The sequence below is a fragment of the Oryx dammah genome, unplaced genomic scaffold (genome assembly GCF_014754425.2).
Source record: "Oryx dammah isolate SB20612 unplaced genomic scaffold, SCBI_Odam_1.1 HiC_scaffold_2, whole genome shotgun sequence".
NCBI lineage: Eukaryota > Metazoa > Chordata > Mammalia > Artiodactyla > Bovidae > Oryx > Oryx dammah.
In genome coordinates this window covers 82,792,089-82,808,106 of record NW_024070186.1, presented here as the reverse complement: position 1 = coordinate 82,808,106, position 16,018 = coordinate 82,792,089, and the positions used below count along the sequence as shown (strand labels likewise).

General features: G+C 39.1%; 1 protein-coding gene across 2 annotated transcripts in view; it reads left to right on the top strand.

Moving 5' to 3' along the window:
- Positions 1–406: 406 nt before the first annotated feature.
- ATP13A4 (ATPase 13A4) overlaps positions 407–16,018 on the top strand; it is a 122,592-nt gene continuing 106,980 nt past the window's right edge. For both annotated transcript variants that reach the window (XM_040267520.1, XM_040267519.1), the window contains exon 1: positions 407–898. In XM_040267520.1, coding sequence (XP_040123454.1) covers positions 836–898 — 63 coding nt within the window. In that variant the 5' untranslated portion in view covers positions 407–835. The remainder of the gene's footprint in view (positions 899–16,018) is intronic.

The following is a 16,018-nucleotide window of genomic DNA, read 5'->3' as shown; positions in this document are numbered from 1 at the left end:
TATATATGTAGTCTCTGTGCTCAAATAATGTATGTTGAATGAATGTGTGAAAAAATTTTAAAATGAGTCTAGACTCCTTATGAGTTCAACCACCAGTATTTTAGTGAGAGGAGACTGCATGGTATAGTTTGATTATACCTTTTTTTTCCCTGCAAGTTTCTCAAGAGAGTAAACTTAATTCCACATACACATTGAGCGGAATATTTTTTTACACACACAGAGAAATGTGATTTCCAATACCTTTTGAAGAGGATTAGTCACAATTTTTACCTTTTGTAAGCAAAATGAATGAAGATCCTATTAAAAATCGATGGATTAGGGCTTTCATGAATCAAATAAAATCTGCAGCTCTGTTAGCTTCCCTCCCACACAGTTCCTTAGCATCTGCGAAGGAATCCGGGAGTCCTTTTGCCTGTTGCCCACTCCTCGGAGAGGTCCTGCCAACTCTGCATTGTCCTGCCGGATTTGCAGTCAGATGTCTTGGGCTGGCAGGCACTGTGCAGTCAATGAGTTCTTTCCCTGTAAGTTGGGTACAAAAAGACCAGCATGGGAGCAGCCTCCTTTGGGACAGCGGCTTAGAGAGAATGCAGTTAACCAGGAGCCGGCAGAAATTCCTCCAAGCAGAGGGTGGCTCGTGGGAGGAGCTCAGTTTGCTAAGTACTGTCATTTGCTGAGACAAGGTGTGTGCTCCAGAGCGAGTTTTAACCTGGAGGATTGTTAACGCATTAACTCTTTCAGTCAGCTGGAGAGGGAGAGCGGCGGTGGCTGGACGAGTTCAAACTCAACCTGGACGCATCTGTTCCGGAAGGTCAGGGAGGAGTGGAATCGCTTTTCCATGGGGGACCACTTTGAGAAGGGCCAGCACGCTTTGCTCAATGAAGGAGAAGAAAATGAGATGGTAAGATTCCAGCCACATTCCGCCTCTTTCCATTTCCACTGCCCAGCCTCCAACACTCAGTCACTCACACACACACGCATACACTCACACGCTGACATGCTTATATACACACACACACAAACACATGCTCATACACACACTTCTCTGCGATTTGATTTTGGCACTATGTGAAAAAAGACAATGTACAAGAAACCTTCCTTTCCCATAAATGTAATCCTCTGACACCAGAAATCTGGTAGGCTTAAACATATTGTATTCATTTTATCAAGAATATTTTGAAGTAGAATTGAAAGGGAGAGAAGTACAATGCCCCCTTATGATTTGTTTCGTGTCTCATCAGTATAGCCAGTTCTGGTCAAAACCTACTAATTTTAGCAAATCCCTGATGTTGGGAACAGCATATTTCCTGATAGGAAGAACTAGCACATCTTCAGTGAGGAAAGAGGGCAATGGGGTCCTGACCTCCTCTGCCCACATATCTGTGTTCACAAAGATGTCTGGGCAGAAAACACATAAAAATAGTAACAATTATCAGCCTACGTTCGTTTCTCTTTACTTCTAGAATTTTACTTGTTGTTCCCTTCATACAGATTGGTTACAGAAAATTTTCTGGAGTTCACAGTCTCTTTTATTTTTGGTATGTTCCCATCTGAGAAACTGTAGGAAAATGAAAGATGATTCTTATGCTCTTGCTGAAATTGAAGCTGTATTTCTCAATTACAATCTAATCAGGAGAGAGTTAGAAATGTGTACTTCTGTTAATAAGGCTGTTCTGCTAATTGTGTAAGCATAGTCTTTTATGCCAGTAATGGTGTAATTAAAATGTTAAAATGTGAAATTCTCATTCTACAGTAGTATTTTTATTTTCCTGGAGTAAATATATAAGTAACAAACCCAAAAGATATTTACTTAAAATTGTTTTCTTGGTTAATTGCTTTAGCCCTGACTATTAAATTCTTTGTTCCTAAACTGGTCTTTCAAGTCTAATCTGCTTACCTGTTCCTATAGCAACAACATTTTTTGGAACTTCAAAAGTAGATCCCTTCTACTATCAAAGCTGAAACATTTATAAGGGAATCAAAGTCTTCCAAGTTTATGTGGCTTTCTTAACTGTCTCCTTACTTCTTTTGGATTTGACTACCAAATAACAATTGCCTTTAGGCCCTACACAAATGTCACCAGAAATGACCTTCTGATCCATGTTTTTGATCTATCCCTTTTTCTGATCCATCCCTTTCCCTCCAAAGTGTTTTCTCTATGTTAAGAAACTTGAGAAAATTCTCTATACTAAGTTGAAAATCTGATCCTCATTTTTAATATTATTCACAAGAAGGCAAAGTCTGCTTCCCTCTAATGGTTTTTTATTCTCCCTCAAATCCTCAGCTGGAAATACAACTACTCTTTTCCTGTACACTCATTTCTTTTCTTCCACACTTGTCATTCCAGAGTCATGAAGAATCATCTGCTTGCTGGCAGGACTTCTCTAGTTCCAGGGAAACTAGTCTCCCTTTTGTAGCCTACATATTCTACTGAAGCAATGTCGTCAGTAGGTCACCTTCACAGTGGCATCACTCAGTCAACACTTTCGGGTGTCAGCTTAGTTTTGCATGCAACTGAAAGCCCGGTTAGGAGAGGGCCTTTGACGTGGAAAGCACACTGTGTTTTCTGGAGAGGAGTCATCTAGCCGCCAGTCTCGGCAGAGGTGCAGCAATTAGTATGCACTCTTGAGCTCTCTAGCCTGCTCAGCCTGGAGAAACCTGGCCACCTGCCTATTACTGTGTCTGACACTGTCCATTTTAAACACACCACCCCGCTCCCTTCACCCAGAACAGCAAGCATCAAAAATTAGCAAGATATCTTAAATGTATACCACTCATTTTAAGAGTGATTTTTAGTTTACAAAATAGTTTTTTGCCCACTAACTAACTTAGTTTTCACTACACCCTGTGATGCCTTCTTCAGCTTTTTCACAGGATATAGCACTCCTTTTCTTCTTTAAGTTGTACTGCAAGGCATGTGGGGTCTTAATTCTCGGCTGCTGCTGCTGCTGCTAAGTCGCTTCAGTCGTGTCTGACCCTGTGCGACTCCATAGGCGGCAGCCGACCAGGCTCCTCTGTCCCTGGAATTCTCCAGGCAAGAACACTGGAGTGCCTTGACCAGGGATCAAAACTGCACTCCCTACAGTGGAAGCACAGAGTATTGGCTGGACCAATACTGTAGCCAGGAAAGTCCTGGATATGGTACTCTTAATAGAATACATTTCCTCCTTTAACCGAACAAAGTTTAGGAGCACCTGATCTGCTTAGATTCCCCAGGATTTGTTACTATATATGGCTTGTATTTCCTGAGTCAGTCTGTCTCCTTTGGCCTCAATGGTAGTTCCTTTTAGCAAATCAACGTTGTCTAGAAATGTGTCACACCAAGTGTTTATAGTTTCTGGTTTTCTAATTACTGCAAGTTTCAAGGGAAAGTAACATTCTAGGGTTTAGCCTTCATGTCAAATAAAGAAGAACGGAATATTTCCAGGCCTAATAATGTCTGGGACTATCTTCCACTCTAGAACTAATAAACTGAAAACTAAAGAGACACTCTGCTGCTGCTGAGTCGCTTCAGTCGTGTCCGACTCTGCGTGACCCCATAGACAGCAGCCCACCAGGCTCCCCGTCCCTGGGATTCTCCAGGCAAGAACACTGGAGTGGGTTGCCATTTCCTTCCCCAATGCAGGAAAGTGAAACGTGAAAGTGAACTCGCTCAGTCGTGCCAATCCTCAGCGACCCCATGGACTGCCTTCCAGGCTCCTCCTGGGATTTTCCAGACAAGAGTACTAGAGTGGGTTGCCGTTGCCTTCTCTGAAGAGACACTCTAGGTGACCCAAAATTAATATCCTCAAGTGTAAATTGAGATAGGAGCCCATGGAAGAAAGCACTTGTTAGGAGGATAAGGCAGAAAAGGGGGAAAAGTGAACTTCAGAGAAGATTTCTCCAAATGACTGCCTCTGAGAGGCCTCAAAAAGGAGACTGTCTCCCAGACATCACCCAAGTGGGACCAGAGATCAGGCTTTCACTAGCCTTGGGCTAGCCACTTGCCTGCTCTAGCCTCAGTTTTTGTGCCTGTAAAATGGGTGTAGTCCTTTTCTTACTTGTCTCACAGGGTTCTTATGTGGAAGTGTTTGAAGAAATATAAAATTCTGGAAAATCATAAGCTGGTATCTATCCAAAGATAAAAGTCAGGGCTTCAGCAGTTAGCCAGTTGAATGAATACTGCCACCTCCCTCCCCACCGAATGAGGTTGTCTCTTCTCATTAAATAATGACAAGTGAAGAATATATACTTTATTCCCAAGTTATAGAAACCATTTATAAATGGAGAGATGCTGAGGTTTTTTTTATTAATAATCAGCTTTGTAGTGCTTACTTTGGAAAATACCCACCAGTCTTAAGACTCAGTTTCCTTATTTGTAAAAGGAGAGCATCAAATGGCCTGGGATCTCAAATTCAGATGTTACATATTTATATTTGGAAAGGTCTTAGAAACACTGAGTGCTCATTTCCTTATACCATGACTGTATAAAGATATGATTTAATTGATTCAAACTTTACTCCCTATTATATTTAGTTACACTCTAGTGAAATCAGACTCCTTCATGGGGAAGTGCTTTATTCCAGTGAGATGTTTTTCAATAAATATTTTTGTTTGTTTAGTTAGTTACTTGGCTGTGCTAGGTCTTAGATGCGGCATGCAGGATCTTCCATCTTCACTGCAGCATGTGGACTCTTTAGTTCTGACATGTGGGACCTAGTTCCCTGACCAGGAATCAAACCTGAGCCCCTTGGATTGGGAACTCAGAGTCTTAGCCACTGGATCACCAAGGAAGTCTGAAACTTGTCTTAAAACTTGTGTTCCCTGATTTTTTTCCTTCCTGGATTTTAGCAATTAAAAAAGAAAAAAAAGCCTTGAAAATTTTTTCTGATTATAAAGGTAACATATGTTTATTATAAAATATGTGCAACGACATATAAAAGGTGTAAAGAATGAAGTAAATATGATTCATGAACTTTCCAACCAGACATGGTCAATATTATATTGGTGACTCTCCTTCCAGACTTATAAAAAAATGCATGTACAAAACTTATCACTTGCTAGCATTTCACTACATTTTAATGTTATCTGTATTCTTGCAATTATTTTTATCTGTTGTATCTATATTATGGAAATACTACATAATGGTATGCTACTGTGCATCTCTTCTCAACTCTGCATTCAGTGATGCCACATTAGTAGCTTGAAATGAATAATGTTGGGAGTATTTATGCCATAGAAATCGGAAGGTGCTGCAGAGAACTTCTGTCTGCTCCACCTGAAGGCTGGTTGTTAACTGTATACCCATACACTACAGCACATATTATTTCTTCAAGACTTTTCTCCCTCCTTCATACATGCCTGAATAAAATAAGAATACTGAGATTCCCCTGGTGGTCCAGTAGCTAAGACTCCACACTTCTAAGGCAGGGGCAGGGGTTTAATCCCTGGTCAGGGAACTAGATCCCACATGCCACAATGAATATTGAAGATCCTGCATGACACAACTAAGATCTGGCCCAGCCAAATAAATAAATATTTTAAAAAAATAAAATAAATAAGAATATTGTATTTGGATATCATCCATTTATTTGCACTATTATCATGCTGAATCAAAAGATGGTCACAATCTACTCTTAAAAGAATATATACACATTATCATAAATACATTTTTTTAAACAAAAAATGGAGTCATTCCACTTATACTCTTTTTTAAAGCTGGCTTTTTCATTACACTTAAAATGTGTTAGGGACATATTTTCCTTTTGATATTTACAGCTTCATATAACCATTTTAATGTTTAAATTATGTTTGGATGGACTACACTAAACCAAGTACATCTCTCATGTTGCACGCTTAGGTCATTTCTAAATATTTTTTGGCTGTGACAGACAATTTTGTGCATGTATTTTTATATATTCATCAGAGCATTTCCTCAGGGAAGAGTCCTAGAAAAAGGTACTGTTGCTTTAAAGGGGATGTATATTGTAAATTTTGATTGATACATGATTTTAATACGAAACTGCCCTCCCGAAGATTGTGGTTGTACCAGTTTATACTCTGACTAGGAGTCTTCGGAGAAGGCAATGGCACCCCACTCCAGTACTCTTGCCTGGAAAATCCCATGGACGGAGGAGCCTGGTAGGCTGCAGTCCATGGGGTCTCAAAGAGTCAGACATGACGGAGCGACTTCCCTTTCATTTTTCACTTTCACGCTTTGGAGAAGGAAATGGCAACCCACTCCAGTGTTCTTGCCTGGAGAATCCCAGGGACAGAGGAGCCTGGTGGGCTGCTCTCTATGGGGTTGCACAGAGTTGGACGCGACCTAGCAGCAGCAGCAGTAGTCTTTTTTGAGAATGCTTGCTTTCTCTACCATACTTGCCACTGTTGAGCACTATCAGTCTTAACCTTTATCTCATCTGGAATGTGAAAGTGATACTTTGTGGCCGTATTATATTTTCATTTCCTTTATTTGAAAGTTATCACACATCTATATGTTTGTCAGCATTTCATTTTACTAGATTATCTTAACACTGATGTTATATCAACCAGTAGACTGGGTAACCAAAAATTTTCCAGTAGACTGGTAGACTGGGTAACCCAGTAGACTGGGTAACTTTTCCCATTGAATATGGAAAAGCAAGAGCAACTCTTTCTGAACTTCCGAGTCATTGGGAGCAGCAAGAAGCTAGTGCCATAGGCACATAATGTGGCAGCAGAGTGGTGTGTGGTCTTTGCCACGTTGGAAGTCCTGTCGTGCCTTCAGCTTGAGTCAGCGGCATCTGTCCTCAGCAATTATTGGGCTCACTTGATAGTTGATGTTGGCCCTTTCTTCCCTAATGCCAGGGAGCAAAAGCACCTCCCCCACCTCAATAGCCACTTATTTATTATGCTTGTTGAGCACCTCTGAGTTGGTTGCCAATGTTAACTAGCAAACCCACCGATCTCATAGTGGAGGAATTGTGTTCAGACTGAGACATTTTGTCAGCTGAAATGTTCAGGAAGCCGGGCCACTGGCCAAGTCTAGTGTCTTTATTCTCGATTCATTGCTATAGAGCTCCCATGAAGTCAACTCATCTTTGATTGAAACTCTTGAAGAGTAAGATTTAATGGCTTCTTGAAAATAGGAGACCTGTTTGGTTCACCTTTCTATGGCCTCCTTCTCCCCTTTCCCCAGTCCCCAGAATATAGTACAGTGCTTGGTGCAAACACTCAGGGCATAGCTGATGGCACAACATCAAGCTCCCTTAACCTGCAATTTTGTATTCTGAGAAGAACAGGGGGGCAGCGGGGCTCAAAGGGTGAGACAGTTTGAAGAAAGAGAAACCTAAGAAATTTATGTTGTTTATTGGGGATTGTCAGTCATCTTGTGAATTTATCAATTGACTGCTCTCTCCATCAATCATAAACAAAGCTTATTCTTTGGAGTTAATTAGCCATACTACACTATTTCCCTATGAGATATCTTATTCTACTCTTTTATTCATTCATGTATTCAACAAATATTTACCAAACCCTTCCTCTGTGCCAAGCATCCTCTGTGCTAACCAAAGAGGATTTCAAGTGAATAGCAAACAGTTTCTGTTTTCAAGGAGTTCAAAGATGAATGGGCAGGATCAAGTATGTAATTCATGGGGCCCAGTGCAAAAGAAAAATGAGCTACCTCTGGCTCAACAATTATTATGAACTTTAGGATGACTCTAGCAGAGAATTCTTCCAAGAGCAGGGCCTTTTGTGACTGCACAAGCCACATGCTTGTGAAGCCGGTCCTACAGTTGGGTCAAGTAGGGGTGAAATGTAACGAAATTATGCTGAAATAGGTATTGTTGTGAGGTGTATGCATACAGAGCTGTGGGAGCACAAAGAAGGAACAACTCAGTCAAAGAGCAATCCAAAGGGAAAAGAGGGCATTCATTTTCTCTGAAAGGGTAGATTAAGGCCAGATTGTGAAGGACTTTATGAGACATCCTAATGAGTGTACATTTTGTCTTTTCCACTGATTCCCAAACATTGGTCCATGAAAAAAACATACCAGAATCAAGTTGGAGAGTGCATTGAAAACATAGATCCATAGGTCCCCATTCCAGACCTACTAAATTAAATCTTTGATGATCGAGCTGGACTTATTGTGATATCAGCTTGATGGGCACAATGGGGAAGCCACTGGAAAATTTGAAACAGGAAATTCATATGGTAGGATTTTCCTTTCCAAAGGATGTTACATCATGGGTGAGGAAGTTTGGTTGGAGGAGGAAAGTCAAGGAAGGAGTGTTTGAAACAGTCCAGGTAAGAGATTCAGGATGGAAGTACAGCTTGTTAAAGAGGATGCTGAGTGGAGAATGGATTTAAGAGATATTTAGAAATTAGAATTAAAAAGACTTCATGATCCACAGATCATGGGATAAGAGAGAAGGGGTGAACAGGATGAGTAGTTACTAAGGAAGACCTTAAAGTTCCTACTTTTCCAATGGGAGAAAGATGGTGCTATCACTTAATCCCACGGGGAAAAATAGGAACAGGTTGGGAGTGAGGATGGCAATAGCTGTAGCAAATACTTATGTGGTGTTTGATCTGGACTGGGAACTTTACAAGGTAATGACTTCTCTAACCCTCTCAACACCCTAGGAGGAATGAGCATCTCTCTTCTACAAATGAAGAAACAGGCACAGAGAAATTAAATGACACATCTAGGTTCATCTGGCTCAGGAAATAGAAGGCGATAGCCTAGGTTCCTGCTTTGAACATGTAGCTTACTGTCTCTGGTTTTGTTTAATTGTGGACACACTACTTTAGTTGTTAATGGTTGCAAAACAGCAGGGCACAATTTAAAGAAACACCACACTAGGAATCTGGAGACCAGCACTGTGGTATTGGCTCTGTCGTTATTAAAGTAGATAATGGTCACCTCTCTTTGAGGTCACTTCATTTGCACGATGGAGATAATAATACTTTACTGATTTGAGCCAGGGACCAATGCAGATGGTTTCTTGGGGTCCTTTCCAACACACATAAAAATATGGTTTAAAAAGTTTTAAAGCAAGTGGATAAAATCTCTGTGAAACGGCTTAAGAAATTTAAGTGATATTCTTGAGTTTTTAAAAGTACTGTGAATTGTTTTAGTCATGAAAAGAAGGACATATCTGGAGACGTTACAGTAAGTGGGAACTGGAAATTTATGGCCGTTGCTTTCTGAATTACTCATGAATAAAGGAATCAAGAGTAAAACTGTCATCAGTAGATAATTAACCAAGGCTGAATCTACAGCTTCCTTAGGCCCACAGAAGACACAGAGCACAGGGACTTGGGCTTCAGAAGAGCTGGAGATCTGGTGTTATGTCCAGAGGAAAGTCACCCCTAGACGCCAGTTTCAACACTTTGTGGCTGTTTCAAAGCCTTATGAAAACTAGACAGAGTGAGGCCACCTATCTCAATGGGCTACAGGTACTTCTAGATGCACATCATGTAAACCTTGGTGAATTGCCTGAAAATCATGGCTGGGTAGAGTTGGAAGGCGTCTCAGAACATCGCCTCCTCAAATCTGTCCTCAGCTTGAGGCTATTCTTATGGACAATGAGCACAGTTATGCCCTAGATATCCCTTCAGATAAAGAGCAGAAGGAGGCCCAAATGTGCTGCGTGCTTTCCAGAGAAATGTTATGTCCCTCAGGCCAGGACACTTTCTGATTTTTAGTGGTTGTGCACAATGGGCTCTGGCTGAGACTATAATCACCTTAGTATTTCCATAATTTACTAGCTTCTTGGGGAACCATGGATGCAGGATTTTGAATTTCTGGATTTTTTAAACTTTGAGTCTCAAGATCAGGCTTGATCACCAAGCATGATAAGGATCTCTTAGCTTAGATGCCACATAACCCTGTACAGGTCTTTCCCTTAGTCACTTCTAAGAGACAATTTTTTACTTTCTATTTTCTCTGATCACCTTAACATGGTCTTCTTGCTCTTCCCAGAATATTTTATATACTTTCTTTGCCAGGAAGGTATCTTTACCCTAATATCTGGTCTTCAGAGTTCTGGCCATCCATCAGAACTCATCCCAAATCTGACTTCCTTCTTTAAGCCATCTGGGAGTCCCTGGGTCACAGTTGGTCCCTTCCTTGTCTGGAATGTGTTTGAACTCTTACTATAGCAATTTCACTGGGTTTTGTAATAGAGTGTTTTATTATATTTTGTAATAACGTGTTTATCTTTCTCCTCCAACAGATTGTGAGTTAGTATGGGCAGGTACTGCATCTTATTTCATGTCTACATCTTACACAGAACACCAACGTTACTTAATATGTTTCTGATAAGATGAACTGAAGACTGCAAATATTACAAGTTTTTTTCTTCTTTCCTAACTGAATTAGGTTGTTACACCGAATTTTACAAAAGCAAGTACTGAGAATATATAATTTGTCCAAATCTGGAAGCTAAGAAGCAGTAAAAACAGATCTTGAAACTTGGCAGGTTGATTCCCAAACTCTTCCTCTAACTCCAATAGTTTCCTGGCTGCCGTTATGGTTACCACCTCTGTTACTCCTCTCACTAACCATAACTATCACTACCACCACCAGCACCGCTACAACTAGTTAATAAGCCCAAGGCAGTGAGTATTAGTTGTTTAGCTGCTATTTCACACTTAGGGTTCATTTTGGACTTGTGAGAAACAAAACCTCCAGGTCTTTTTTATAAAGTCATAGCTTTCTGAACTTTTGGGCCTAGAAGTGAACAGAGGCACAGGCTGTGGAATCAGGTCACCCAGATTCCCCTGTAGTTTTCAGCCATCCATGCCTGCCAGCATCACAGAAGTGGTGATGCTCTTGTCCCTCCACCAGTGGGGCTTCCTTGGTTTTTTACTGCTTGGCTTGGTGCTAGGCTTCTAGTAGGGGCACAGAGGGTGATCCTAGCCAGTCCTTTTGTATTTGGGCTTCAGGGAATGATGCTTTGTCAGTATTCTTGTTTGTCCTTTCCATGGCAGCCACTTCTGTCTGTCACTGGCCTTAGGTGGTATTTTCTTGCTCCTCCCTTCATAGTTGCTTGAGTGTGACTTGTAGACCCATGCTTGGTAAGTGATAGAGGATCCACCCAGCATCAATGCATTTTTGCTTGTGTCAGAGAGGATTTCCTACTTCAAGTAAGTGACCTTTGTCCATTTGGTCCTGCTTGTTTTAGTCTCAGACTTTGCATGGGGTTTTCTAACAACTCCAGTATTACATATCTCCAGGTACTAAGTCAATGGAAAAAATAAAATTATTTCTCAATAATATATAGAAATTTTCTCTTTTCTCAATAAAATAAAAGAGCAAAAAGACTCATATTTTCTCATGGGCTCTGATCGGATCATTTCCTCTTTTCAAACTTATTAGTGTGGACAGGAGAATATCATGGTTTTAATCACATTCCCAGTCCAAGAGTCAGGGTCAGAGGCAATTCTACACGAAACACATCAGCAAAGGGTGGTAGGAGGAGGTTTGGCAGAAGAAAATTGGAGTACTGGATGCTATTACCTGGAGTAAAATAAATGGGAATTGGAAGGTCTAGACAAAAAAGTACAAATGGACAAATAGGATTTCCCTTCTAGTCAATAAATAGTAGTGTAGCTGAACTGAACAAATAAAGTTTAAAGTGGTTGGATCCCCTGTGATTTTTGCCTGAGTAAATGTAAAATATAGAGCTTTTCTGAAGGTATTTTACATATCTAAGAAGAGGAGGAAAAGGACTTTTAAAATATATGTTTGTTTTTCCAATTTTATTTTTATTTTTAAAAGTTATTTAAATTGAAGTATAATTGATATGCAATATCGTATTAGTCTCAGGTGTACAGCAAAGTAATTATGTTCTCTCTCTCTGTATATCTATCTTTTCCCCAATTCTTTTCTTTGTAGGCTGTTATATTGAATATAGTTTCCTGTACTATACAGTAAATCCTTTTTATTTAACTGTTTTATATATGGCCATGTGTATTTGTTAATCCTGTACTCCTAATTTATCCTCCCTTTCACATTAGGTAAAGATAAGTTTGTTCTCTATGTCAGTGATTCTGTTTCTATTTCGTAAATAAGTTCCTTTGTATTTTTTTTTTAGGTTCCATGTATAAGTGATATCATATAATATTTGTCTTTGAATTACTTCAGTTAGTATGACAATCCTTAGCTCCATCCTTATTGCTATTTTTCTGATTTTAAAAGTTTGTTTAATCATATTTACTTATTTACAAAGCAGAAACAGATTCACAGACACGAATTTATGGTTCCCAGGGGGAAAGGTGGGGAGGAAGGATAGAGTGGAAGTTTGGGCCTGACATGCGCACACTAGTATACTTAAGATAAATAACCAACAAGGACCTGGCAGCGTAGACCAGAAAACTCTGCTCAGTATTCTCTAATAACCTAAATGGAAAAAAAATTAAAAAAGAAAAGGTATATATATATATGCATAACTGAATCATTTTGCTGTACACCTGAAACTAACAACATTGTTAATTAACTATGCCCCAATATAAGATGAAAATTAAAGATAAAATAATTTTTGTTATCAAAAAGTTCATTTAATTGTATTCAATAATTAAAACGTGCACAATATAAAAATAAAAGAAGAATCACAATGATGCCATCACCCAAGGCAAATACCACTAGTATTTTATTTTATACATTTATATTTCAGAATTTTTTTGTTTGTGCTTCACGTTTTTTCAGTTAAATTTGAAATCATACTGCATAATTATGTTGTTTCTCTTCACTTAATATTATTACATGTATTTCTTCCATGTTATTCAAAATAGTTAAGCATTATTTTAATGGCTATATAATATTATTTAATAATTACCTTATTCTTATATACATTGGTTACTTATTCTTATATACATAGGTTACTTTCTACTGCTACTACTAATAATATTGTAGTGAATATCTCTGCAGATAAATCTTCTCTGTGTTTTGTATGTTAGAGGAATATTTTTAAAGACAAGTCTTTCCTAGTTCCTAAAATCATATTTTTGGGGGAGTCTGCACATTTGTAAGGCCAGATTGGCTAACCCCTCTCAGTAGTAGAGATTTAGACTCAAGTGGAGCTGCCGGAAGGGATACGATTTTGATGCTCAGAAATGCCATTTTTGCCATTCTCCACCCAGGAAACTATAAAGAGAAAGTGTGTAATAGAAAGTTGTGATGCTTCTATTGATCCAAAGGCTTTTCAGGCAAAAGACATCATGTGCATATGAAGGGTCAGTTCTGACCACAAGGAGTCCCATGCTGCAAGGGTGAACAGGGCTGGAGCAACAGGCTGGGGAAACTTCATATTTTATTTCAGAAAATTTTTCTTGTAGCTTCCCCCTGCTCTTTCTACCCTAGGAGGAATAAATAAAAGCTAGAATCCTTAATATCTTGGTAACAAATTCTAATCCCTTTGCCACAGCTATAGTATCTGTTCTTTGATAAACGCCTGATTATAGGGCTTTCAAACCATTGGGAGAAAAAACCAATTATCTTCCTTCTGAAATTTTACAAAGATCACAGAGCAGGAAAAAAAGTTATTGGAGTTAACATCAATGAGATAATTGTCTACAAAAGATCCATATATAAATTAATTGACAAACTGAAATAAAAGAATATGCAAATAGAATACTTTTTAATTATCCCAAGGAAAATATACTTTTCTATTTAATTTCTCATAGCTAATTAATCAACTCTTCACTGCTGTATGTTCAATGGTTAGAAAAATGCCTGGCACATAATAAATAAACAATATGTATTTTTGAAAGACATAAATGAATGAATGAAGCTTGTTACAGTTAAATTCCAAAACAATATAAAATAGCATACAAATTAAAAGATAAAAAATGATGAGAATTGAGAGAAATAGATGCCTGGCTTACTACACTTCACTTTACTTGTTCCACAGCATCTCAGGCCAAAATCTTCTTCAAAGTTTATCTGACCTTCTGCCCCTTACTTCATTCATCCAACCTTTCTTTAAGTGCCCTCAGAGAGAAGGAAACTTATAATAAGACAAATCATTTCCTTATAAGACAGAGCTGACTATTTAAAAAAAACAAACCAAAAAACTCTTCCTTGTGTTGAACTGAAATATGTTTCTATTAATCTGAATGTATTAGTCGTGTGTGGTATTAGTCTTACTTCTTTTGCTTTTGGTGACTTCCTGGAAAAAAACCAGTTTCCAGTTCTACAAGTTAGGTATTTAAAAATTGTTCTTGTATTTCCCCTGCCCTACCCTTCCAGGTATCTCTTCTCCAGTGTATACAGTTTCTTCAGTCATTCCTCATGTCCTTTGAAATCTACCTCAGAAAATCTTGGAATGATAATTAGAAGAAGCTACCTTCTCTTACGTAATTCTTTCTTTGAAATCAACAGAGATTCTTGGGTAAAGGTGCATCTACCAGGAGGAACACAGAAGTGCCACTGACTGTGTCACTAAGGCTGTTGATGGTAAGGAGTTCAGAGCAGCCTGTTCAGATCCAGACAGGTCTTACAGCAGGCTTATTCTGTTATCAAGTTCTGTTCCTCTGCTTGCCACTTGAAAAATCAATACTCAAGAGACAAGTCTTGGTTTGAAAGGAAAGTTTGCTTTACTCAGGAAGTTGGCAGTTAGGGTGGAAGGTGGTTTTTGTGTCCCCAAGTCAACTGAAGATTCTGCTTGTCCTGAGTAAAGGGAAAAGGGGGTGAAATCTCAGTTAATCATTAAGGGGTCAGATTCTTTGTCATGTTTCCATTCCATGCAGACTCCCCCTGAGCTTTCTTTTGATGCTATCTTGCCTACAGATTAGCTAAGGGGGATGGAATATATAACCAACTGAATGCCAAGTTCCAGAGAATAGCAAGGAGAGATAATAAGGTCTTCTTAAATGAACAATGCAAAGAAATAGAGAAAAACAACACAATGGAAAAGGCTAGAGATCTCTTCAAGAAGACTGGAGACATCAAGGGAACATTTCATACAAGGATGGGCAGAATAAAGGACAGAAACAGTAGGAACTTATTAGAAGCAGAAGATATTAAGAAGAGGTGGAAAGAATACACAGAAGAACTCTATAAAAAAGGTCTTAATGACCCAGATAACCACGATGGTGTGATTGCTCATCAAGAGCCAGACATCCTGGAGTGGGAAGTCAAGTGGGCTTTAGGAAGCATTACTAGGAACAAAACTAGTGGAGGGGATGGAATTTCAGCTGAGCTATTTCAAATGTTAAAAGATGATGTTGTGAAAGTGCCGTACTCAATACACCAGCAAATTTGAAAAACTCAGCAGTGGCCACAGGACTGGAAAAGGTCAGTTTTCATTTCAATCACAGAGAAAGGCAGTGCAAAAGAATGTTCAAACTACAGTTCAATTGCACTCATCTCACACACTAGCAAAGTAATGCTCAAAATTCTCCAAGCTAGGCTTCAATTGTACGTGAACCAAGAACTTCCAGATATACAAGCTGTGTTTCAAAGAGGCAGAGGAACCAGAGATCAAATTGCCAACGTTCACTGGATCATAGAGAAAGCAAAAGAATTCCAGAAAAACATCTACTTCTGCTTCATTGACCACACTACAGCCTTTGACTGTGTGGATCACAACAAACTGTGGAAAATTCTTAGAAATGGGAGTACCACACCACCTTACCTGCTTCCTGAAAAACCTGTATGTAGGACAAGAAGCAACAGTTAGAATCAGACATGTAATAACTGACTGGTTCCAAACTGGTAAAGGAGTAAGATAAGGCTGTATATTGTCACCCTGCTTGTTTAACTTATGTGCAGAGTATATCATGTGACATGCTGGGCTGGATAGATCACAAGCTGGAGTCAAGATTGCCAGGAGAAATATCAACAACCTCATATATGCAGATGACACCATTCTAACAGCAGAAAGCAAAGAGGAACTAAAGAACCTCTCCATGGGCGTGAAAGAGGAGAGTGAAAAAGCTTGCTTAAAACTCAGCATTCAAAAAACTAAGATCATGGCATCCGATCCCATCTCTTCATGGCAAATAGGTGGGGAAAAAGTGGAAGCAGTGACAGATTTTATATTCTTGGCATCTA